Source organism: Solea solea, chromosome 9 (genome assembly GCF_958295425.1).
Source record: "Solea solea chromosome 9, fSolSol10.1, whole genome shotgun sequence".
In the NCBI taxonomy this organism is placed as follows: Eukaryota; Metazoa; Chordata; class Actinopteri; order Pleuronectiformes; family Soleidae; genus Solea; species Solea solea.
In genome coordinates, this window is record NC_081142.1 from 24,528,810 (window position 1) to 24,553,153 (window position 24,344).

At 40.0% G+C, this 24,344-nt stretch overlaps 4 protein-coding genes across 5 annotated transcripts; 2 read left to right on the forward strand and 2 right to left on the reverse strand.

The window, feature by feature from the left end:
• si:dkey-66a8.7 (PI-PLC X domain-containing protein 1) lies at positions 1 to 6,414 on the forward strand. 2 transcript variants are annotated; one of them, XM_058639322.1, is made up of 6 exons: positions 1 to 216; positions 1,635 to 1,771; positions 4,163 to 4,291; positions 4,374 to 4,529; positions 4,602 to 4,785; positions 5,729 to 6,414. In XM_058639322.1, exons 1-6 carry the CDS (start codon positions 132 to 134, stop codon positions 5,974 to 5,976), a joined length of 939 nt encoding a protein of 312 aa, XP_058495305.1. In that variant the 5' UTR covers positions 1 to 131; the 3' UTR covers positions 5,977 to 6,414. The 2 variants fall into 2 exon arrangements, with proteins under 2 accessions (XP_058495305.1, XP_058495307.1); XM_058639324.1 differs by having other exon boundaries at positions 1 to 207.
• Positions 6,403 to 11,173, reverse strand: gtpbp6 (GTP binding protein 6 (putative)). The gene is made up of 10 exons (XM_058639318.1): positions 10,521 to 11,173; positions 9,862 to 9,999; positions 9,691 to 9,761; positions 9,129 to 9,259; positions 8,716 to 8,786; positions 8,462 to 8,620; positions 8,173 to 8,381; positions 7,768 to 7,916; positions 6,852 to 7,010; positions 6,403 to 6,767 (listed from the first exon to the last, which is right to left on the reverse strand). Exons 1-10 carry the CDS (start codon positions 10,885 to 10,887, stop codon positions 6,647 to 6,649), a joined length of 1,575 nt encoding a protein of 524 aa, XP_058495301.1. The 5' UTR covers positions 10,888 to 11,173; the 3' UTR covers positions 6,403 to 6,646.
• A 124-nt stretch (positions 11,174 to 11,297) lies between these two features.
• Positions 11,298 to 18,639, forward strand: LOC131466154 (butyrophilin-like protein 2). Its single transcript, XM_058639325.1, has 5 exons — positions 11,298 to 12,334; positions 12,425 to 12,748; positions 13,399 to 13,683; positions 16,219 to 16,392; positions 18,425 to 18,639. The coding sequence occupies exons 1-5, from the start codon at positions 12,268 to 12,270 to the stop codon at positions 18,496 to 18,498; spliced, it is 924 nt and encodes a 307-aa protein (XP_058495308.1). The 5' UTR covers positions 11,298 to 12,267; the 3' UTR covers positions 18,499 to 18,639.
• Positions 18,608 to 23,609, reverse strand: nit2 (nitrilase family, member 2). The gene is made up of 10 exons (XM_058639326.1): positions 23,499 to 23,609; positions 23,243 to 23,361; positions 22,444 to 22,564; positions 22,274 to 22,362; positions 21,698 to 21,791; positions 21,529 to 21,603; positions 21,373 to 21,451; positions 20,705 to 20,803; positions 20,249 to 20,304; positions 18,608 to 19,573 (listed from the first exon to the last, which is right to left on the reverse strand). The coding sequence occupies exons 1-10, from the start codon at positions 23,524 to 23,526 to the stop codon at positions 19,470 to 19,472; spliced, it is 864 nt and encodes a 287-aa protein (XP_058495309.1). The 5' UTR covers positions 23,527 to 23,609; the 3' UTR covers positions 18,608 to 19,469.
• Positions 23,610 to 24,344: the final 735 nt, after the last annotated feature.

Below are 24,344 nucleotides of genomic sequence, written 5' to 3' on the forward strand. Positions count from 1 at the left end.
GTGTGTGTGTGTGTGTGTGTGTGTGGGTGCGCGCGTGACTCTCATCGATCCTGATCGATCCTGATCAGGTGATGATCGGCTGTGTGACACTCCTGCAGGTCTGAATAAGGTCTGGATGAGGTCTGGTTCTGATGGATCTTCGGGACTGGATGTCTCAGCTGCCGCAGCAGTTGTGGGACACTGAACTCACACAACTGACTTTACCAGGTAAACCAGGTAAAACCAGGTGTTACGATGCTTTTATTCCTCGTTATCTGCGCAGCTTTTATTTTATTATTGATGTTTTCATCTTGTCTCTTCATTCTTTTCCACTGAAAACTTTCTCTTTTTTCCTTCTTTTGTACCGCAGTAAAAAAAAAAGCCGCAGTTGGATTCATGCTGCGCCACTTTTTTAGCGTAATTATGGTACTAAACGATCCGAAGGTCCTTAAAGATACATATACTGTTTTTTTTTCTCTCCTTTTCTCTGTGGTTTTAGCTGCTCACGATGAGACAATATACGATATTATCGTTTAGCGTGATAAAAAATCACTTGCAATAAGTTAATCATGGTTAATTTATTTTGTTGTCATAATTGTGAATGGAAGAAAAGCATTAATATTTCACGTCTATAGGAGCGAATTACAACATAAAGTTCTTGTGATTGTTTTTTAAAATCCATTCAGAGGTGGACTTCAGCTTAAGGTCATGAACTGATGGCCACACATTCTCCTTCAGGGTTAGGGTTACAACATTAAGTTTGTGTGATTATTATTTTTATTATTTTTTTGCTACAAGGGGTTGCTGAAACTTTCCTTAATATTGTCTGAATAAATGATTTTTTTTCCCTAAAAAAAAACGTGTACCTGCGATGTTTCAGACCACTTATATTTAAGTTGAAGAATCTAAAAAAAATATGTATTATAACATGATTTTTTATCGCAATAATATTGAGTCACATTTATTCTGATCACGATGGGACATTTTTACATGGTTCCATGTCTTGTTTTGTCTTAATATAATATATTTCACTTCAGCTGGAGATGTCAGATGATTGTTGATTTTTTTTAAAAATAATTTTTATTATATTGTTTAAAATCAAACATCGTGCAGGTCATTTGAGCAGAATTACCTACCACTCAAAAACCTTACAGTATAAATGGGTGAAATTCAGTGATTAAAGTCAGCGTCAATATAAACATAAATGCCATGTAATTAACCTTTAAAACCTTACTTAAGACTCAAACATATACGTAAACAGTGTTATGTATCTTTAAGGACCTTCGGCTCGCTCAGTGGAGTCAGTACCGTAGTTACGCGACTATCGGCGCAGCAGCAACAACAGCGGCTCATTTTACCACCAGGTAAATACACGTGTCAGCTTTACATATGTACTAGACAAACAGGTTATCTGCAATCTGTGTAAAACCAGCAGTGAGAGAAAAACGTGTTACAGAAGACAAGAACAAACCAGAGTGAACTTACAACAGGGGCGGGCCAGCAAAGGTCACAGTCGTTCATTCATCTACCTACCAAATTGTATAAATGATGGTTATATAAAGTGTAATTGTATAAATGATGGTTATATAAAGTGTAATTGTATAAATGATGGTTATATTAAGAGCACATATTGTATATATTGTGATTGTGTACAGGAAGTCATGATGCCATGAGTTATTGTCTGGACATCAACTCTCCGCTGCTCAGGTCTGAGTCAGACTCTTTCAGAATCCTGGACAAAGTCTTCTCCTGCTTCACCAGACCTACTATCTTTAAATGGGCGACTACACAGGTACAACGACACCTTCTGTTTATACATAGTCATATACAGGGCTGATTTCTTGTTTTTCTGCATGTTTGTCACACTTACATGTTTCAGATGATCAAAAAAATTAAAATGTTAGACAAAGATAACCCAAGTAAAAACAAAATGCAGTTTTTAAGTGATTTTATTTATAAAGTGTAAATAAACTATCCAACCCTACCTACTATATGTGAAGAGCGTGAACCGCCTTTTTAAGGCATCACAATTGGATTCAAGTCCGGACTGACTAGGCCACTCCAAACCTTCATTTTGTTTTTTTTTAAAGGGGACATATTATGCAAAATCAACTTTTTAATCATTTTAATACTTATATTTGGGACTCTGGAGGCCCTACCAGTCGCCAAAGTGTGGAGGGACAAGTGTGCTGTTGGTGGCTGCACAGTGGAGCACAGTGTTTTACACAAACTTCCAGCCTCAGAGGATTTTATATATGAAGCTAATGTGCCGGATAAAGTCAGCAAACGTGTGTTTGTGTGTTCGCACCACTTCACATCAGACTGCGGCCAGCGGTCGCCGTATTTAGTCAGCGAACGTATTTCACCGACGTACAAACACACACATTTTTAAGAAAAGGTCACATAGAGCTCATAACTGACCATTCTGACACGTCCTAATTAAAAATATTGGTTCAGTACGTCCTCCATGACCGGAGCACAGACTCAGTCTGATACAGTCACACACAGCGGCAGTTTATGCAGCTTGCTGCTGGCAATCAGCGGTGCTGTCCCTAAGCGTTTTTAACTGATTTACAGTTCGGCAGTGTTCGGCTTGATCCTTATGTCAGACGTCTCTTCCTGTGACGGCACTTTCGCTGTTTTCTGCGCACGCTGCCATGTTGATATTGTCAGAGAACTAGTGGAGGGAGGGGGAGACGAATGGAGCGGAGGGAACAGGAGCTGAGTGAGCGCAGTAAAAAGGACAAATCAGAAACCCCATGGAAGAAGTGGGTGTGTGTTTGCCTGTGTCTCATTTGCATATAAAGGGACCAGGCACACAACTGAGCGTTCGGATTTTAGTTTTGGCAGGGTTATTGAACTGCTATGGTGCTTCATCCTTATGGTATTTTGACCAAAGCATGTCACAGACATGTTCATTAGGACACCAGGGAACTATTTCAACTTGGAGAAATAGGGTATAATATGTCTCCTTTAAATCCATTCATCAAGATATTTTTTGGCAAAAGTGAGACGAGCCTTTATGTTCTGTTTTGTCAGCAGTGGTTTTGAACCTTAACTGAGGTAATGAGTCCTGCAGTTCTTCAGATGTTGATCTGGATGACACACATGAGCTTTGGGGTAATTCTTGTAGCCCGGCCGCTCCTGGTTAGGTTTCCCACTGTTCCACGTTTTCTCCATTTGTGAATAATGGCCGTCACTGTGGTTCACTGGAGATCCAAAGCTTAAGAAAAGTCTTTGTAACCTTTAGATCATGGCATGATGTTCTCCTTTTTTGGGATCTTTTGGCCGACTTGACTTTGTCTGACAGCTTATATTTAGGTCGTCTCTTGAGTCAACTGGTTTGGCAGTAATCAGGCCTGAAAAAATGTGAAACTGCAGTTACGATTGTATGATTTTACAAGAGGGGGCAATTACTTTTTCACATAGGTTTGGATAATGATTCCCTTAATAAATAAAATCATCACTTAAAAACTGCATTTTGTTTTAACTTGGGTTATCTTTGTCTAATATTTAAATTAGTTTGATAATGTGAAACATTTAAGTGTGACAAACATGTAAAAAAGTAAGGACATATGTACATATATACATATTTATATGACTGCTGTTCTGTTAATATGGAACAGCTGTATGAATTCTCCTGAATCACAAGTGAGAATGTTGACATTTACACCAGGAAAAAGGATTTTCTCCTGTAATAAAATCCACGTCAGTTTAAGTCGACATCTACGTCACATGTTCACGTCTTTATCTCACTCTCAGACAGACTTTTCCAACAGGAAACAGAAGTTTGTAAAGCACTCACTCTCCCACACCAAAGTCCATAGAGAAAATCAGTGATTTTAACATCACACACAAAGGAGATGTAGATCCACTGCTGCCTCCATCTCCAAGTTCGAATGTCATGTTTTGTCACTTCAGCGTTTGAAATCCTTTGTTCAGATTGACTTCAGTGACACAAAGTGACCACACGAGGCAGCAGAGGACGAGCAGCTCCTGTGTCGCCGCCAGCTAAAATCACTGATTTTCTCTATGAGGTTTGGTGTGGGAGAGTGAGTGGTTTACAAACTTCAGTTTCTGCTTGTTTTCCCTGTGAGTGAGCCTCTGTGTCTGAGCAGCAGGGGGCGCTCACAGCACAGTCACCTCCCTTTAAAGTGATAAAAGAGTGAACTGTCGTCTTCAGGATAAAAGCATCGAGGAGCAGCTCTCCATGGGAATCCGTTACTTCGATCTCCGCGTGGCCCACAAACCTCACGACTCCTCCAGTGACTTGTACTTCACACACGTCATTTACACTCATTTAACAGTTTTGGTGAGTTTATTAAAAAAGAATAAAAAGGCCTCAGTTTTGTGATCTTCTCACAGGTTTAATAGTAAATGATTTCCCCTCACAGGAAACACTGTTGTCAGTGGAGTCGTGGTTAGAGTCTCATCCCAGAGAGATCGTCGTCCTCGCCCTCAGTCACTTTGAGGGAATGAACGACAGATGCCACGAGTCTTTCATTCACTCCCTGAAGAAGCTGTTTGGCTCTAAACTCTGTCCTCGGACGGTGAGTGTTGTCTCCGCTCAGCTGCTGCTTCTGTTCCACGGAGTGAAAACACGCGTCACCTGTTTCCCACAGGAATCAGTCCTGACCTTGCGCAGTCTGTGGGCGTCCGGTTACCAGGTCATCCTGAGCTACGATGACCACAGCGCCGCGAGACACGAGGAGCTGTGGCCTGATGTCCCCTACAACTGGGCCAATCAGAGGACAGCACAGGGAGTGATCGGCTACCTGGACAGGAAGAAAGATGTGGGACGTCCAGGTGAGTTTACACTAAAAGAGGGGCGGAGTTTAGAATAATACATTATCTAATATCAATGATCTTTTAATCTCACTCTCCCACACCAAAGTCCATAGAGAAAATCAGTGATTTTAGCCGGCGGCGACACAGGAGCTGCTGGTCCTCTGCTGCCTTGTGTGGTCACTTTGTGTCACTGAGTTCAGTCTAAATGAAAAATTTCAAAAGCCGAATTAACAAAATAAGACATTAGAACTTAGTGATGGAGGCAGCAGTGGATCAACAACTCCTGTGTGCTGTTATGATAAAATCACTGATTTTGTCTATGGGCTTTGGTGTGGGAGAGTGAGTGGTTTACAAACTTCAGGTTCCTGTTGGAAAAGTCTGTCTGACAGTGAGATAAAGACGTGAACATGTGACGTCACAGACTTAAACCGAAGTAGATTTTAATCACAGAGTCTTTTGTTATGTGATTAAATTCAGTTTTTCCTTGAGTCTCTGCTGCGTCATTAATGAAGTGTGTTTTACTTTGGTCGATGGTAGATATACTATAACATTTCTTTTTCTACCTTTAACTGATTAATTATCACAGTTTAATAATTAATTATACACACTCTCGCTCAAATTAAATACTGCACTGAACTTAATATAATTTAAATAAAAATAATGCTTAATGTTAAATACACAATAAAGGTAAAGAAAAAAAAACAATGTTTTAGTGACTTTTCACCAATTATCAAGTTTGTAAGAACAAAAAATGTCTAATAATCATGGCAATTTTTTTTGCATAATTCTTGTCCGTGCATCAACAACACTGCAGAAAAACACAGAAACTCTGAACTGTCCCTTTAACGTTCTGCTGGAGATGAAAATGTAAAGTGTTGTAATTCAGTGTGTGGCCTGTAACTTCATTGATCTGCTGTGTTGCATGAACTGTGTTTCCTGGCGTCTTCTTCTTCTTCTTCAGACGGTTTCTTTGTGTCTGGTCTGAACCTCACCGCTGACCGTTACTACATCACCACCACGCCCAGTCAGACTCTGCGCACGCTGACGCTCAGTAACTGGGCGTGTCTGCAGACGTGGCTGCAGCAGCAGCTTCCTGGTTCTGATCCTCACAGTCTGAACATCGTCGCAGGAGATTTCGTAGGAACTCTTCCTCTCTGCTCTGTGGTCGTCGCTCTCAACCACAAACTCCTGCACAACAAATTCATTTAGATTTAACAAAGCACTGAAGCTGCTGGAGACCCTGCACATGTCTGTCCGTCTGTCTGTCTGTCTGCAACACTTACTTAGAAAGTATTTTTTTGCCTAAAAAGTAAAAAATAATCTTGGCAAGTAAGAAAAAATGATTTAATTTTGTCTGAAAGTCAATTTCTGACTTTGTTAAGGTGTTTTCTGACACGAGTAACAATTTTTTACTTTAGTAAGGTGTTTTTCTGACACGAGTAACAATTTTTGACTTTAGTAAGGTGTTTTTCTGACTTCAAATGAAACACAGCATAAGTAGTTGGACCTGTAGGGAGCAGTATACAGTGATGAAGAGATGAACAGACGCTCCTTAAATGAACAAAGATATAAAATAACATGTGAATATAAAGAGAAACAGATGATTCTTCACATTGTTTTGTTACAAAATTAAATATTTTAATTCTCTGTACAGTATATTCAGTAGTTTTTTTTTTTTTTTTAAAGCACTTACATGAACACATCACTTTAACTCTTCACAGTGGGTGTGGCCTTACACCTATGAGTTTCTAAAGTGATGGTGTTTCTATGGTGACGCTGTGTTCACTGAAATGCTGTCTGTGGAGAATGAATCTCATGTTTATGTATATTTTTCAGTTTATTAATGTCATTGTTTCAGTGGAAGCCTCAGTGTCTCTCGTCATGTGAACAGTTTCCTGTAGCGTCCGTACGCAGCCGTGCTGATGATGACCTGCACGAGGGCGGAGCCGTCTTCTGCATTCACCTTAACGTCCTGAACTGTAGCTTCTCTGTACAACCAGCTGTGAGTGAACACACACACACACACACGTTCAGCACGTGATCACATGATCAAAACATCTCAGGATCAAAGGTGTTCTTCTCACCTTAACTGATCTGAGCTCAGCTCCACTCTCACATCTAACACCAGTTTCCCTGTCGACTGCACAATCTTCTCTTCCACCGCCGACTTCAGCGCGTCCAGACCTCTCTGCAGCAGAGCCGACACGGACAGACACACAGTGTCCACCTGTGGACTCTGGTAACTGACAGCAGGACAGACAGCAAGACATTTTTAACTTTAATAAGGTGTTTTTCAGACAGTAGATAGATAGATACTTTATTCATCTCACAGAGAAATTCACAGTAACAAGTTTTGACTTTAGTAAGGTGTTTTTCTGACAGTAACAAGTTTTAACTTTAGTAAGGTGTTTTTCTGACAGTAACAAGTTTTAACTTTAGTAAGGTGTTTTTCTGACAGTAACAAGTTTTAACTTAAGTAAGATGTTTTTCAGACAGTAACAAGTTTTAACTTTAGTAAGGTGTTTTTCAGACAGTAACAAGTTTTAACTTTAGTAAGGTGTTTTTCTGACAGTAACACGTTTTAACTTTAGTAAGATGTTTTTCAGACAGTAACAAGTTTTAACTTTAGTAAGGTGTTTTCCTGACAGTAACAATTTTTAACTTTAGTAAGATGTTTTTCTGACAGTAACTATTTTAACTTTAGTAAGATGTTTTTCAGACAGTAACAAGTTTTAACTTTAGTAAGATGTTTTTCAGACAGTAACAAGTTTTAACTTTAGTAAGGTGTTTTTCTGACAGACAACTTTCAGACAGTAACAAGATTTAACTTTAGTAAGGTGTTTTTCTGATGCTATGTTAGCAGTGTGACAGTAACAGACTTAGTGACATGTTTTTCATCATGTAAATATTGTTTATGTTTGGTGATGCCTCGTGACTCGTGTTGTGTAATTTAAGTTTTCTCTCATGTTTGTGGTAAAGTGACATAGAAAGTGTTCGTACTTGTTGAGCAGGTCGGTTTTATTGTGAACTTCTATCATGGAGCTCATCAGGGAGTCGGGAATTTCCAGGTTCTTCAGAACATTCAGTACATTCACCTTCTGATTCTCTGTCTCTGGATGACTGATGTCTCTGACGTGGATTAACAGATCCTGGACAAACGAGACAAGACCAACACTGAGTTAAAGGGATAATTCACTGAAGTTTGTAAACCACTCACTCTCCCACACCAAAGTCCAAAGAGAAAATCAGTGATTAAAGCTGGCAGGGACACAGGAGCTGCTGGTCTACTGCTGCCTCCTGTGGTCACTTTGTGTCACTGAGGTCAATCTGAACAAAGGTTTTAAAAGCCGAATAATACAAAATAAGACATCTGAACTTCTCTGGACTGAAGCACCAGGTACATACAGAGTGTTTAATATCCTCCAGAGTGGCAGAGAAGGAGTCGATGAGCTGGTGAGGCAGCTGTGACAGGAAGCCGATGGTGTCCGCGTACAGAACGGTCATGTGACTGGGCAGCTGACCGGCGTGGACAGTGACATCGAGGGTGGCGAAGAGCTGGTTTCTGGGCTGGAGGACGCTGTCACCGGTCAGTGCTTTGATCAGAGTGGTTTTTCCTGAGCAGACAGTGAAGGACATAAATAAACCAGCCCGGTGTGTGTGTGTGTGTGTGTGTGTGTGTGTGTGAGAGACTCACCACAGTTTGTGTATCCTAGCACAGAGACAATGGGGAACTCACTGCGTTTGCGCTGAGAGCGCAGCAGGAGCCTCTTCTTCCGCAGTTTCTCCAGCGCAGAGCGAATCTTGGTCTCGCGCTCCTTCAGCAGACGCTGCTGGACCTCGAACAGCGTCTCACCTGAGACGATCAATCACAGGCTGAGTTTTCCCGAACGACGTGTGTGCGAGTGTGAACACTGTGGTTTTACCTCACACAGGTGCAGCGGTGCGTACCTGAACCTCCGATGTATCTGGCTCCTCCTCCCTGTTGATCCATGTGTGCAAATTCATTTTTCAAACGAGATCTGAAAGTGAGACATAGAGAATCAGTCAGTTTAAGTCTCTGATATCTATGTCACATGTTCACGTCTTTATCTCACTGTCAGACAAACTCTTCCAACAGGAAAGTGAAGTTTGAAAACCACTCACTCTCCCACACCAAAGTCCACAGAGAAAATCAGTGATTTTAACATCACACACACACAGAAGTTGTTGATCCACTGCTGCCTCCATCACTAAGTTCAAATGTCTTATTTTGTCACTATGGCATTGAAAATCCTACATTTGAATTTAACTCAGTGACACAAAGTGACCACACGGGGCAGCAGCTCCTGTGTCCCCACCAGCTAAAATCACTGATTCTTTACCTGAGCAGAGGAATCTCAGCCAGTGAGATTTGTAACTTGGCCTCTTTGGTTCTGGCGTTGCAGCGGAAGATTTGAAGCACAACTGAGTATCTGTCAAAAACTTTAACTCCCCACGTGTCCTCAAACTCTCTCTGCACAAACACAGCAAGAAAAAACACACTGTTAGTTCAGGAAAACCTCCGTGAGTCTGTGTCCACATCTGTGTCTGTATCCACATCTGCGTCTGTGTCCAGAACTGTGTCCACATCTGTGTCTGTGTCCACATCTTCATCTACATCTGTGTCTGTGTCCACATCTGTGTCTGTGTCCGTATCTGCGTCCACATCTGTGTCTGTGTCCAGAACTGTGTCCACATCTGTGTCTGTGTCCACATCTGTGTCTGTGTCCGTATCTGCGTCCACATCTGTGTCTGTGTCCAGAACTGTGTCCACATCTGTGTCTGTGTCCACATCTGTGTCTGTGTCCTCATCTACATCTGTGTCTATGTCCACGTCTGTCCACATCTGTGTCTGTGTCCATGTCTGTGTCCACATCTGCGTCCTCCAGATCTGTGTCCTCTCACCTCAGACAGAGGAGACAAACGGTCCACGTTGACAAACACGGCCGTGATTCCTGACGTTTGTCTGATTTTCTCTGATGAAGTAAAACCAGATGAGGTTTTAGTTTTAAGTTCAGGTTCTGTAAAGACAACATTTTCACAAACAAAGACAAGACAACGTGGACATTCATTCACCTGTGAGAACCAGGAAATTTCCTTTTCCAAATATCTTCTTCTTCTCTGGTGTCTTGGTGGACAGGACCATCTTGTCCACGACTTTCCAGTTGTCCAGAGTGTTGACCAGTCCCACAGCCTCAGCTAGCATCAGCTCGGCTACCCACACAATTATAAAGAATTCATAAACTGTCCTCTCTGTCAAAGTAACCTAATTTAAATATTATATGTGTATGTATATGTAAGTACGAAAAAAGCATTTTACATTTTTTGTATGTGCGTAAAAGTTTTAAAAATGTTTTTAGTAACATTACAACTTTCTGTCAAATGTTTCCGCAGCCTTAGTGACGTTATATGTTTCCATAGTAACTGACTCCGCCTATTTTTGGTTCATGAATCACTCTTTGTACCATTTATATCGGAACTCATCGGAGGTTCAGTTGAGAAGTCGGAAATGCAAACGTACCTCAGGCTAGCCACCGTCGATAACAACACTGTACGCGGTGTTTCGTTCATACAAACAACGTAACGATGTAAAAATGAAACTGTATGACGTGTATGACTGATCAGTTTAGATTTGAACAAATATCGTAATAATATTTTGAATAATTCTAATTATTTTACTCACGATAATCGTGAAATAAAATTATCTTTATCATCTGGATATTTCACGGACACACCTGTGGTCAGGTGCTGCTTCCTGTGGCCCCACTTCACGTCAGGCTGGACGATGAAGACCCGGTGCTGCCCCCCTGTGGTTCCTGAAGGGACCTGCTGCTGGAACAGCTCCTCCACCTCACTGTCCTCCATTAACTCCTCATCCTCCTCAGTGGCGCCCCCTGTCCACCGTCTGCCGTAAAACACGTCCGAGCTCTTTAAACTTCGCACAGAACACGTGAACGCTCTGGACCTCGTGTTTCCGGCAGGTGGCAGCAGTTGCACGTGCAGGTGAGGCGCGCGGAGGGGTGGGAACCTGTAGCAGCTGTATGCATGCGCTCGCCGCAGAAGTGAGAACCACGAACGCGTGGCCGCGCTCAGTGTTGTCATGGCGGCCGCGCGGAGTCACGAGAGCACGGGTAAATCTCACAGTAACTTCCGGTCAGACATCGCCGTGCTAACAGGCAGCAGCCGCCGCCATGTTTGTGTCCAATACGTCTTCTTCTTCTCTCACACTGAAGAACAGAAGACAACAGCCATCGGAGACACACTGCCCCCTGCTGAAGAGGCGAGTATTTGGTGTTAATTCACTGTCTTTATAACTTTTTATAATTAAAAAACCTAACGCTAGATGCTAGCATTGTATGCTAAAATGTTTTGTCGTTCTTTTCTTTTCTTTTCTTTTCTTTTCTTTTCCTCTTCTTCGTCTTCTACTGTAGTGTTTAACGGCGTTCATCAAATCAGCTGTACTGCCAACTACTGGACTGAAGTATAGTCGTAGTAGTACATTAAAACAGTGGACAAATATTCTCAGAAAGAGTGGAATCATTGTTTTTTTTCTGAAAAATAAAGAAACAAATGAACATATACAATTTTAAACTGCTTTTAACACAAAGTACTGCTGGTGTTGAAGGTCCAACCTGACCTCTAGTGGACTTGCAGCTTATAATTTTGTTTTTGACATTTTTCATGCTTTTGGACTTTGGTGTGGGAGAGTGAGTGGTTTACAAACCTCAGTTTCCTGTTGGAAAAGTCTGTTTAACAGTGAGATACAGACGTGAACATGTGAAGTAGATATTGTAGACTTAAACGGACAGATTTTATTACTCGGGTCTTTTGTTTAAAAATCAGTTTTTCTTAGTGCCCCCTGCTGGAAGCCATGAACATCTACTGCTGCTACCTCACTCGACCACACCTGGAAAAAAAAATGTTAGCATTCAGAGACTTGGTCACAAGTCGTGAGTTTTGGGAATAATCTGAATGTTTTAAAAGTTAAATATTTGAAGTTCCAGAGTCAACTCCGGTTTCCACACGCCGTTGTTTCTCTGTTTTCTTTGAGTCTCTGTTGTCGTCGTATCAAACTGCATTCATCACAGCTCCGGGTGTGGGCGTGTGAGACACACAGCAGAAGAAGACAAACAGGTTGGACTGATCCTCAATCAGTGGCTCCTCCCGACAGGATCTCTGCTCGAGGACACCGGGAAAACTGACAATCGGCTGTTCTTTGAGGGGAAAACTGTGGATTTTTTAAATCTCCGTCTGTGGCTCAGTAAACTCAGAGTAACAACAGGAAACAAAGACAGAGGAGGACAGAGGTTTGGTTCAACAAGCCATAACATGACTGACAGAGAATTCCTCCAGCCTGAAGTCAAGTGTGCGTGTGAGGTAAAGAGCAGTAGCAGCAGCAGCAGAGGGCGGAGAGTCTACTCAGACTTTAACTAACGATTAGTTAAAGAAAAGAAAATATCTTTGAGGTTGTTTGTGAGCGTGATGCGCGCGGTGGTGCTGTGGTGCTCAGGACTGCTGCTCAGCTTCCTCACTGTCTGCGTCTGTCTGGGTGAGAAGACGCCGTCTGGTCGTTCACGTCAAAACTCATCATATATCTGTGCTTTTAATGTCAGTCATTCCAACACTTGTGTGTCCACAGAGCGTGACTGTGTCCTCGGTGTGGTTGGACGACCCGTGTCCCTGCCCTGCTCTCTATCTCCACCTCCGACCCTCGCGAACGTCACCATCGAGTGGAGGAGAGACGAGGACGTGGTACTGCGGTCAGAGTGGACGCAGGACGGTGGACAGGTGGACGGATGGAGCGTGAACGGAGCGTCCATTGTCACTGAAGCTGCTCTGACTGGAAACATGTCTCTGCAGCTGGACACGGTCCAGCCCAGTGAGGACACAGAGTATTATGGTCTGTTCATGGTGTCAGGGGAGAATCACACATCTCTGTGCAGTGTGTGTCTCAGAGCAGCAGGTCAGTGTGTCACACACACCACAGGAAGTCAAGGGGGCGCTGTAGAGCAGTGTTTTTAATATTATTATTTACTTCATTTTATCAAGGTTTTATTGAAACGTATAGACATTTTAAAGGGACAGTTTAGGTATTTGAAGTGGTTAGATGAGGAACTGACTCATGGTCACTGTGTGGTAAACGCCCCCCAAAATATATATGTTATTAACAGAGAAAATCAGTGATTTTAGCTGCGGGGACACAGCAGCTGCTGGTCTACTGTTGCCTCATGTGGTCACTTTGTGTCACTGAGGTCAATCTGAGCGAAGGATTTCAAAAACTGAATTTGACAAAATCATACATTTGAACTTAGTGATGGAGACAGCAGTGGATCAACAACTCCTGTGTGCTGTGATGTTAAAATCACCGATTTTCTCTCTGGACTTTGGTGTGGGAGAGTGAGTGCTTTACAAAGTCTGTCCAACAGTGAGATAAAGACGTGAATGTTCTAAAGATATCTACATAGATAGTCTTTTTTTAGTGATAAAATCAGTTTTTTGCAGCCATGTTGAGTCTGAGGCTGGATTCACAAATCCTGAACTCTCCTTTCAATGAAAAGATGAAAAAAAAACAAACATCAAAATTAATGTATTAAAAAAAGTAAACTGTTCCAGCCAGTTTCAGCCTCCCACTGCTGCAGAGGGAGGAGGCGGAGCAGGGAGACGAGACGGCGTTCCTGTGTCACTCCAGCGGTGGATTCCCTGAACCCTCCGTGTACTGGCTCATCAACAACACGGAGGAGCCACCCGGGGGTTCAGTGTTCACGCTGGCTGCCTCACTGCCAGACTCTCCCCTCTACAACGTCACCAGTCACCTGAAGGTCAACATTTCCAAAGACGCCAACGTGTCGTGCGCCATCGAGAACCCGACCATGAACCAAACCTTGACGTCCACCAGCTGTGAGTCACTGACACCTTTACCCCGGTCCACTTCAGATTAACCATCATTAGTGCCTGCTGCTGCAAGGCATACTAGTCAGAACTCCCTAGAGTTCTGACTAGAATGCATTGCAGCTCAAGCATCTCTTGTAATCGTACTGCGTTTATTCCGCTCGATAATCGTCTTCCTCCAAAAGTTTGCTGTGGAACTCCTTCCACAGTTTTGAGAAAACCCCCACACATCATGATCGGGAATCGTGTGCTATGACTTTTATAAGCGTTTTGATTTACCATGGCAACAAAAATCGCAAAAAACTGCGAATAATTTCCACATACACATGAATGGGAAACGGAGGGGCTTGTGAATCTCTCCCCCACACCCCCACACATCTTATATCAAAACGTGCAGCTTAATCGGGAATGGTGTGCTATGACTTTTATAAGACTTTCGAGTAACCATGGTGACAAAAATTGCGAATCAAAACTGGTGAAAATTTCCACATACACATGAATAGGAAACTGGTGCAGGTTCTCTAGACTCTATGGTACTGGTTGAGCGAATCAGGAAATCCACTGACCAATTGCATTCGAGTTAAGCCATCCCACGTGCTGCCACTAAAAGCCAATCAAATCTGTGCATCCTGCTAAATATTGCAACCCTGAATACGGACAGATGAAGGCAGTGAGGAGCGAGTGACAGACAGGGCATCATGAGAGAAGACGGAGAGAAAAGAGAGTAACAGCGAGAGAAGACAGAGACGAGTGAGTGAGAGAAAAATAATTAACATGGCGCTCTCTAAGAAGAGAAAAGTGGACAGCGAAAATAGAGCTTTCAACCCAGAATGGAACGTTTTTTTCAAACGCACCCACTCAAATCTGATCTGTATGTCTTGACGATGTTTGGCTCCATATACAGCTGTGAGGCAGCTTTCTCTGCAATGAACATCATTTAAACTAAATTTCATTCCAGGCTCACCAATGAACACCTTCACATGTGCATGAGAATAGCCCTGACACCATTCCAGCCCAGATTTAAAATCCTGGCAGGACAAGCAAGAGCTTAGTTCTCTCACTAAACAACAGAAAATAGGGGAGTGGGATAGAGGGAAAGAAACCAAAACTGTTCAGTGTTAAGATGTGTTGTGATCTGTTTAAAATTAGCTGAGACTGTTAAAACGAAAAAAAGTGAAACTCCAGCTGCTGCTATACTTTATTTTATTACTTAACTTAAGTAATTATTTTATTTATTTTAAGATTATTATTATAAACATTTCCACCAATTTATTTTAATATGCAGCCCTTCTTTCCCTTTAAGAGAGAAGAAAATAATACATATGTTCAGTGTTACATATTTATATAATTGTATAAAAGTGACAATAAATATTGTCGAAATGTTTTTGAATTGTTCTTCCTATATTTAATCTGACAGTCAGTTGTTGATTACATGCAGACTACTAGGCTACTTGAGTATATATCCCACTACTAAATAATAACGCAAGTTAGACATTATGATGTTCCAGACCTTTGCTTGAGGAAATCTTCTCTAAGTGGACCGAATAGAATTTTAGTTGAATATCCCTGGTATAGTATGTCGTCCAAAATCACTCAAGAAAGTCATAGTATAGTATGTTGTCCAAAATCAGTCAAAGAAAGTCATAGTATAGTTATTATACTATGACTTTGACTGACTGTCATGACATTTTACTGTAAGACCTGAGTGGCATGGTGGTGTAGTGGTTAGTAGGTCTTGATTAACTATGTACAAAAATGTCATAGTTTGACAGTTTTGAGAAAAAACCCACACATCCTATATCAAAACGTGTGGATGGTTGGAAAATGGCGGGCTATTACTTTTCTAAGCGTTTGAGCAACCATGGCAATAAAAATTGTAAAAAAAACTGCGAATAATTTCCACATACACATTAATTGGATCCTCACAGCTTAAGAGTCAGTCTCCTTTAAAGGGTGATTCCACCAAAATACCACTTTCTAAATACTTTTTAAAGGTTCAATCCACCCAAATGTTACTCCTTTACCAGCAAAAGTCCTGCACCCGAGGACATCGGCAGCAAGAACAGGCAAGCGCGAAATTTCGTCACGGAATTTTCTAGTTATTAAAGCTATAATCATAAAATAATTGAATTATAAACTCGCTAATATCTCTAAAACACACACTGAAATCACTTTACCTTAAAAATTAGTCCTTAACAAGTCTTTCTCATCTTATAAAAACAGGACTTCAATTTTCACTAAATGGTTCCAAAGCTGTTGTAATGTTACAATAACTTTACGTACAACACAACTCACAGTGTTTTAGGGGCGGAGCTTTGAGCAGAGTTGTTAAATTTGTGACGTCATTGCGATAAAAATCAGATTAAACTCTTCAAATGTCAGAGTGAAATCACTTTATCATACATTTAGTCATATCAGATGGGTCAGTGGGTGAACAAATTATATTAAATGTTAAATTTGGGCCCCCTGGGGCCCTGCAGTCTCTTGATACGGCCCTGCTGAGACCTGGCTCACATGACTGACCTGTGACCTTTCACTGCTCAGATGGAGTGAAGGCAGACACGGTGATCGGCCGAGCGTCGCAGGCCATGTGGATCTTCAGCACCGCGCTCTGTGTGGTGGTCGGGGTCATGGTCATTGTGGGCGTGGCCTATCAGATCAACCTGGACAGGGTCAGTAAGAGGAAGAAGAAAGAATATCATCAATACATGAGCAGACGTGAGTACAGCGCCTCCTGCTGGTTACAGAACTGAACTTCCTTTGACTGAAGTTTTTTTATTCATGGAATTAAAAGTTAGTCAATGATTAAAGAGACAGTTCAGGTTTCACATGGAAGTTTGACTGATTTTATCCGCTTAACAAAAGACTCTGTGTCAGTTTAAGTCTACGATATCTTTTAAGAACATGTTCAACAACTCCTGTGTGTCTGATTTGTGTGATGTGTGTGATGTTAAAATCACTGATTTTCTCTATGGGGTTTGGTGTGGGAGAGTGAGTGCTTTACAAAATTCTGTTTAACGGTGAGAGAAAAACACGAATGTGTTCTTAAAATGTCATATTAAGATTTTTTCCTCAAACTGTAATCTCAAAATTCACACTCTTTTCTTCAAATTTAATAAGAGTTCTAACACTTTTTTTTCATCAAAATTTAATCTAAGAATTCTGACTTATTCTCATCCTTTTTTTTTTTTCACCAAAATTTAAATTCAGAAATCCGAATTTTTTAGTTTTAAACATTTTGTATACATGACGTTTACGATGTCTCGGTTTAATCTGTAAATGGTCAATTCTGACCAATTTCATCTCAGTATTCTGTATTTTTTTTAATCTCAAAATCCCCTTTTTTCCATTTTTAATCTCCAACAAATTTTCACTCAAAATGTATTCTCAGAATTGAGATTACATTTTCATAGTTTTTTCTTCAGATATCACAGACTTAAATTGACGAGTCTTGAGTCTTAGTATATACTTGAGAAGTACGCCTCGAGTACATACTCGCCAAGTACGGGAGTACACAAGTATAATTCTTCAATTGGAACAGCAGCTACTTCCTTGTTCTACTGTTTGAATTGCAGGTGGCACCAAGTGCTTAAGCCTCATTACCGCCACCTGCAGTGTTGATGAATGAACATATGAAATACTTTTAATAAAGACTTATGTATTGTTATTATTTTCACATTTTCAATATTTAACTTCATTTATTAATTTATTTTTATTAAAATATACAGTACAATGTGGAAAATTGATATATTACAGCATTGTAGAGTAGTGTGTGTGTGTGTGTGTATGTATGTGTTTATATATGTGTATATGTGTATATGTGTATATAAGTATATATATATATATATATATATATATATATATGTGTGTACATATTATATTTAAATACAGATGCACTGACCGTGTGACTTTAATATAAATCTAAAATTCAAAGTTAAAATAAATAAAACATTAATAATATACAAACTTTTAAACTGTCAGGTCAAAACGTTTCCATTAAAAACAAAATAACACGTCAACAACAAATCTATGGATCACACCGAGCATCTAATGACAGCGACGTCTGAGCCAGCGGATTATTTCATCAGGACAGGCCGAGGTAACGCTGCTCTGTGCCGGGCACAGTGAGCGCTGAGCGTCCGCAGAGGCGGAGCTTATCAACTCTGACAACGTCGTTGCCAAACTATAAATACATCAGATCTTAATACACAAACCACATGTTTGAATGCTAACTGACTCATTTCTCGTTTCAAATAAACTTAAATCTGCGTTCCGGGACAGAGAAAAATATTTATTTCAGGTTTATATTTGTATTATCTGCTGCTATGTTCTGCCGAAATGCATTCTGGGATACATGGCCTTCTCAAGTACGCTTAAGTCACCATCTGATGCATACTTGGTAAAATGGGCGGAGCGAGAACACTTCCGGGTTTGAGAACCGTACTCGCTGTTCACTCACTTGAGAATTGGAACAGAACTGATGACTGAGACTGATGATGTTTCACAAGTACGAGAGTACACAAGTACGCACAAGTACGAGAGTACACAAGTACGCACAAGTATGGATATTGAGAAATGGCCTTTGTGTCTCTGTTGGCAGCCATTATGTTTTCACTCAGAATGAGTTTAGCTTCTCGCAACAAAACAGACATTTTAGTTTCTAATGTGAAGAGAGTGAAGAATCCTGTTGTTCATGTGTTTATTAAGACACGACTGAAAACCATGATCCTGAATGTGTTTCTGTCTCCAGGACCAAAGAGACGACCTTCATGTGAGGAAGAGACGAAGGCGATGAAGCCTCGGTCCAGAGAGACGGACGTCTGAAATCTGAATCTTTGTGAAATCGAGGCAACAGAGCACTGATTTATAAACTTTTATTGTTGTGTTTATTGAGTTCCTGATCTCATCACGCTGGTTAATGTTTAGTTTAGTTTTAGCGATTATTAAAAGATTTTCACTCACAAACCTGAAGCTGTTTCTCTGTTCACAAATGTACAGCAGACCATCATGTGTCTCATGTCTCAGGAAACACAAAACAACATTAAACTACATTAAACAAGGCAATCACGGATGGCAACATTTAAACTTTTGTTAAAGTTTTTATTTCTTTCAAATTTTCTTAATTCTTAATACCCAGAATGCAAAACTTTTTCTCAGAATTTAGAAATATTTTACCTCTTAAACTGTAATCTCAGATTTCACAATTCCCCCCCCTCAAAATATAATTTACATTACAAAAGAAAAAAGTTATTCCACAATTGTTTTATTTTTTTCCCCCCAGAATTTGGATTTTTTTTCCCCCCAAAGGAATCTCAGATTTCAGAATATTTTCCCCAGAATTCAGAATTGGATTAAATTTGAAGAAAATCCTTATTTCTGTGTTTTAATATTTTTCTTCAAAATATAATCTAAGAATTCTTACTTTTTTCTCCCGTGGTCCTGATTCTTCTGCGTATGAATTATTTACATTCTGACACACACACACACAGGTTGATGATGATGATGGTAAAATCATATTCAAACTCACAACATACAGTCCTAGTGGTTTAGTTTGAAGTGCCACAAGAGAACCATCTTATATAAGATTATTTTTTTATATAAAAATGTATTTCTCTCCACAATAACCTTTTTTCCAATGATTGCAATATTGTGTATATCAATAATTTTGCTGATATAAAATGATCTCATTTCTAATTCACATTTGACTTCATATTTTTTCATCATGACACAAATTTTTATGGTGAAAAAAACGTGTCTATCAGCGGATGCTGCGTCGTCATGGAAACAAGGATGATTCAGCTTGACTCCGCCTCCTTCACACACGATACTTCGTAGATGTCGTGACGACGCTGAGACGTGATCGGAATCTGCTTTCGAACATCAGACAAATACTGAAGATCTGAAGACAGAGAAATAAAAACTGAATCTTCTGCAAACTTCTCACTTCAATTCTGGACATTTTCATTTTCTAAAGATTTAATCTCGGAATTCAAATTTTTTCCCTAAAGATTTAATCTGAGAATTAAGACTCTTTCCCTTAAAGATTTAATCTCAGAATTCAGACTTTTTCCCTAAAGATTTAATCTCAGAATTTCTCCTCAGAATTGAGCAGAGTTATCATAATTTGACTCTTTTCTTATAAAAACAAAGATTCTGATAATTTCTGATTAGTATCAACTAGTTTGTGTTTTACTGTAAAGTTTTAGAGAGATTTCAAATTAAAAGTCCCTTTTTCACAAATCTTTTAACTTAACTTTAATTTTTAATTTTTTTCTCAAAATTGAATCTAAGATTTCAGAATTTTTTTCCTCAGAATTAAGACTTGTTTTTCATAATTATGAGTTTTTCCCCTAATCCCTAACAATTTTCTGAGAATTCTGACATAATGTCAGATTTCATAATTGTTTACCTTAGAATTCAGATTTGTTCTTTTTCCCCCTCATTTCTAATAAGAAGAAGAACAACTACTCAAACCAAAGACAAGCATAACTGAGTGTGATTTATGGTGGACCTAACAAACATCGTAAACATAAACACATGTTTACGATGTTTACGATGTTTCAGTGTCACTCACCGATGTCAGCGTAAATAACGGTCTCTTGTGCTCCGGCCTTCGTCATCACTTCACCCCTGAAACAACAAAATCACATCAGTTTACAAATTTATGATAAAGACGTGAACGTGTTCTGAACATATCGTACACTTAAAAAACACACGTTTAAGTAAAAAATGAAGTTCCACGAGTGAAAAACCATCAAAAATGCCAGCGTTTCATTTTCATGTAGTGACTTGAATAAAATGATGATGTGATAGCTCCGCCTCTTTGTTGGTACTTTGTTTTTAGTAGCTCTGTCTGTATTTCCGCAGTTGTTGTTCCTGATTTGTCCACTGTGTGTCACACTACTGTCCTGTTATGATAGATATGTGTGTCTGTCTGTCTGTTTGTGTTTCCACACTTGCCAATATGACCATATTTGCGTGAATGGGGTAAAGTCTGCCATCTCTGATTGCCTTGTTGTTTGTTTGTTACCATGGATTCACGACGCTGCTGTGACCCCACGCCACGTAGGAAGCCGTCTCGTCTCTGGCGGGTGAAGCCGTAGCAACGTAAACTTGGTTATCGAGCGCTCTGAAAGAAGAAGAAAAGACATGAGATTAACATGAGTAACAGGAGTCAAGTCACCAGCAGAGGGCGCCAGAACACTCAACATCAAAAACTGATGAACTGAATCACACCTCACTTTTTTCTGTCCTGCATCACGCTGACCATTCTTCTCCTAATAATAATAATAATCATCATCATTTCCGGCAGTTTACGTACAATTTAAGAATTGCAAAACTGCCCTCTACAGTTCAAAGTTAAATTTTTTATCCTTGTTTCCTTCATCCTGGATTCTTCCTCTCTCCTCAAACTGATACGGACATTTATTAGTGATCATTTGTTTTTCTTTTAATATCTTTTCAAATATTTCAAATAAGTGTTTCAAAAAAAAATCTATTTATTAAAATTAGTTTGAACTTCAAATTTCTTTTCCCCCAAAAATGTAAATATTGTTAAAAAATAGTTTTTATTTCTTTCAAATTTTGTTTGAATCGTAGGTCTGAGACTGAATCGTAGGTCTGAGACTGAATCGTAGGTCTGAGACTGAATGGTTGAGAACTTCCTGCAGAGTGCAGTGATTGGACTGTAAAGCTAACCTGGCTCTCTGCAGCAGCTCCCAGTGAGCCGGACCCGTGGTCATGTTGAACGCTCCAGGATAGACCAGCAGGTGGCAGCCTAACAACAACAATAACCTTAAAGATTAAAAAGATGGGAGCTGATGTGGTGATAATGGTGAATCGCCGCTCGCTCACCTTTTCTTCCGTAGAGTTGAGCGAGTTCTGCAAACCTCATGTCGTAACAAATGCCCACGCCCACTTTACAGAACGCTACAGGAAATCCAAAACAACACGGGGGTCAGAGGTCACACTGCTACAGGTGTAAGGAAAGGAGGAGGAGTCAGGAGGGGGAGGAGTCACTGACGTGTTTCAAACATGGACAAAGTGTTTCCTGGAGTCAACGTCTCTGACTCCTGGAAACGAATCTTTCCTGGAACGTCGATGTCAAAGAGATGAATCTGGAAAAATCGAAATAAAACAGATGACGGCGTTTCCTGTTTCCTGCTTTATTTAGCACACAATAAAATAAATCAATAAAACATAAAGATCTGTTTTTTCAATTCAAAAAATTACCATTTTGACAAAAAACTAATAATTTATAAAGAAAGTCATTTAATATTTTTCAAATAATAAATACTGATAAATATTGAATATATTAATATTGATACTTCAATGTCCGACTAATGTTATTTTTATCAAATTTTTGGCATCTCGACCTAAACTGAGTTGTTTGGTTCAGAAAATGTTGATACGTGTTTTTCAAACCTAGAAATGATGATGTTCTCAAACTAAAATCATTGACTTTGAATGATTTCTTTGTTTTATGGAGCAAAGAAACCAGAAAATATTCACATTTAAGAAGCGGAAATATCAGAAAATCTTATTTAAACTAAACTGATTAATTTAGTGATTGATTATGGGTTGCAGTTGTGCACCAAACCTTTCTGTGTTTCAGAATCATCTCTCCATCAGGTCCAAACACGGTGCAGCTGTTGTAAAACTTCCCATCATCCTCTTCAGGAATCGATCCTGGTCAGAAAAACAAGTCACATGACTCATGTGTGGTCAGTGAACTTGTAAACGTTGTTTATTTGAACGTTCCCTCCTCACCTCCCACCACATACACCTTGTTCTCCTTGGCCGTCTCCGACAGCAGCCGAGTGGATTCTCCTGGAATCTTCTCGGAATACTCAGAGAAGAAATTTGTTCCGTACGGAGAGTTGAAACATTCCTGCGTCAAAGACACAGTTTTACAGACGTCTTTGAATTAAACGTTTACTACAGTTAGTTGGTCAGTGCAATGAAAGGAGAAAGTTCAGGTTTTGTTTTGTGACCCACTCAGAGACATTAAGAAAACACAGGTTTTAACCACTGAACAAAAGACTTGTGTAATAAAATCTAGTTTACGTCTTACGACATCTACGTCACATGTTCACGTCTTTATCTTCAGTTTAACAGTGAGATAAAGACGTGAAGATGTGACATAGATATCGTAGACTTAAACTGACGTAGATTTTATTAAGTGGCTAAAAGCCCTTTTTCCTTGTCACTCCACTGGCAGCCATGTTCTGCGTTTCATTCCCATCGGAAGTCAGAACTGGGAGTGACTTCTTGAGAAAGTTCCAGAGAAAAAGTCAGAAAAAGCCATGTAAACATGTGAAATTAAACAGTTCTGTGTTGATTGACTGTGAAACTAGACACTAGTGACATTAACAGTAAAAGTAGCAGAGTTTCCCAGCAGCAGGGGGCGCTCACATCACTGTCAGTACCATAAAAACCTGAACTGTCCTTTTAAAAGAATCAAAGTTGACTTTATGTTTGAACAGAACAAATGTGAGCTGATGTCAGTGTTGAGGTCGTATAATGAGAGTTTAATGAAGATTGACCCCCTCCTCCTCCTTCTCCTCACCGGAAGTAGCACCACTTTGCTCCCCTGCTGCGCGGCCTCCTTCACTAAAGTCCGGGTTCTGCTCAGGTTTTCGCTCTTGACGCTCGTCACGTGCAGCTGAACCACAGCCAGGCGGAACTCTGAGGGAAGCGGAACCAAACACCTTCACATAATGTTTCACTCCGGGGACGTTATAAACTCTCTCACACACACAAACCACAATGACACAGTTAATCTGTTCATTAAAACACAAAGTAAAAATAACGCTGTCGCTTACTGGACATGACTCTCGGTAACGTTGTCATAAGAGCAGCAGCGTTTGCTTTCAGTACACAGAGAAGCTAACATGCGACACTTCCGGTTACCTGTTTGCTTTTCAAAATAAGAGCCTATACAATACTTTTACGGCGTAAAAACACAAAACATAACAATATAAAACAACTAACACGTTTTAGATTTAACAAAGGTTCCTTTTCTTATTCAAGGTCACTTTGCGACAAAACAACAGCTTATATAAAGTTAAGCCGCTTTAATGTGAAGTTTAAGGACACAGTGACGTCATAATGTAGGGTGTGCGTCTCACTACCAATCAGGTTTCAGAGTGAGGGGAGTCTTGTCATTGGCTAAACACAATCTGTGAAATGAAAACTAGAAAGAAGTTTAAACCGCATAGATATTAATTATTTTCCAGTGGGGGGCAGCATTGCTACTCTCTGTGTAAATTCATCATAGTTATATTACTCATCATCACACAACATGATATCTAAAGATACTTTACAAAGAGACGTGATGATATTTCACAATAAACAGAGAAAAACACTCAGAGTAGGTGGGGCCATCGGCCTGAGAGTGGGCATCTGCCTCAGGGTTGAAGTGAAAAGGAGAAAACAGTGTTTTATCTTAGTTTTATAGTTATTATACTTGTTTTTTACAAACCCTGAACTAGGTTTTATTCAAACTCCCGTATTTATTCTACACTTTTGTTTTCAGTTATTACTTTTTACATTTATCCAAATAACGTAAAAGTCCTCTCCGCTCACTCTGGTGTTCTGAGAAAGTCACCTGCCAAGTTTGAAGCCTTTCAAGTGAACCATGAAAGGCTACAGAAATAAATTTATGAAGC

Bases quoted from the DNA above. Each gene is read 5' to 3' on its own strand.
- si:dkey-66a8.7 (XM_058639322.1), top strand. From the start codon at position 132: ATGGATCTTCGGGACTGGATGTCTCAGCTGCCGCAGCAGTTGTGGGAC. The intron at 1,772-4,162 runs GTACAACGACAC...TGTCGTCTTCAG, and splicing joins TTAAATGGGCGACTACACAG to GATAAAAGCATCGAGGAGCA. The intron at 4,786-5,728 runs GTGAGTTTACAC...CTTCTTCTTCAG, and splicing joins GAAAGATGTGGGACGTCCAG to ACGGTTTCTTTGTGTCTGGT.
- gtpbp6 (XM_058639318.1), bottom strand. From the start codon at position 10,887: ATGACAACACTGAGCGCGGCCACGCGTTCGTGGTTCTCACTTCTGCGG. The intron at 9,762-9,861 runs GTGAATGAATGT...TTACTTCATCAG, and splicing joins AAATTTCCTGGTTCTCACAG to AGAAAATCAGACAAACGTCA. The intron at 9,260-9,690 runs GTGAGAGGACAC...GTGTTTGTGCAG, and splicing joins GTTTGTCTCCTCTGTCTGAG to AGAGAGTTTGAGGACACGTG.
- LOC131466154 (XM_058639325.1), top strand. From the start codon at position 12,268: ATGCGCGCGGTGGTGCTGTGGTGCTCAGGACTGCTGCTCAGCTTCCTC. The intron at 12,749-13,398 runs GTCAGTGTGTCA...AAACTGTTCCAG, and splicing joins TGTGTGTCTCAGAGCAGCAG to CCAGTTTCAGCCTCCCACTG. The intron at 13,684-16,218 runs GTGAGTCACTGA...TTCACTGCTCAG, and splicing joins AACCTTGACGTCCACCAGCT to ATGGAGTGAAGGCAGACACG.
- nit2 (XM_058639326.1), bottom strand. From the start codon at position 23,526: ATGACAACGTTACCGAGAGTCATGTCCA. The intron at 22,565-23,242 runs GTGAGGAGAAGG...TCTTTGACGCAG, and splicing joins GCAAAGTGGTGCTACTTCCG to GAATGTTTCAACTCTCCGTA. The intron at 21,604-21,697 runs GTCAGTGACTCC...GATTTCCTGTAG, and splicing joins TTTGTCCATGTTTGAAACAC to CGTTCTGTAAAGTGGGCGTG.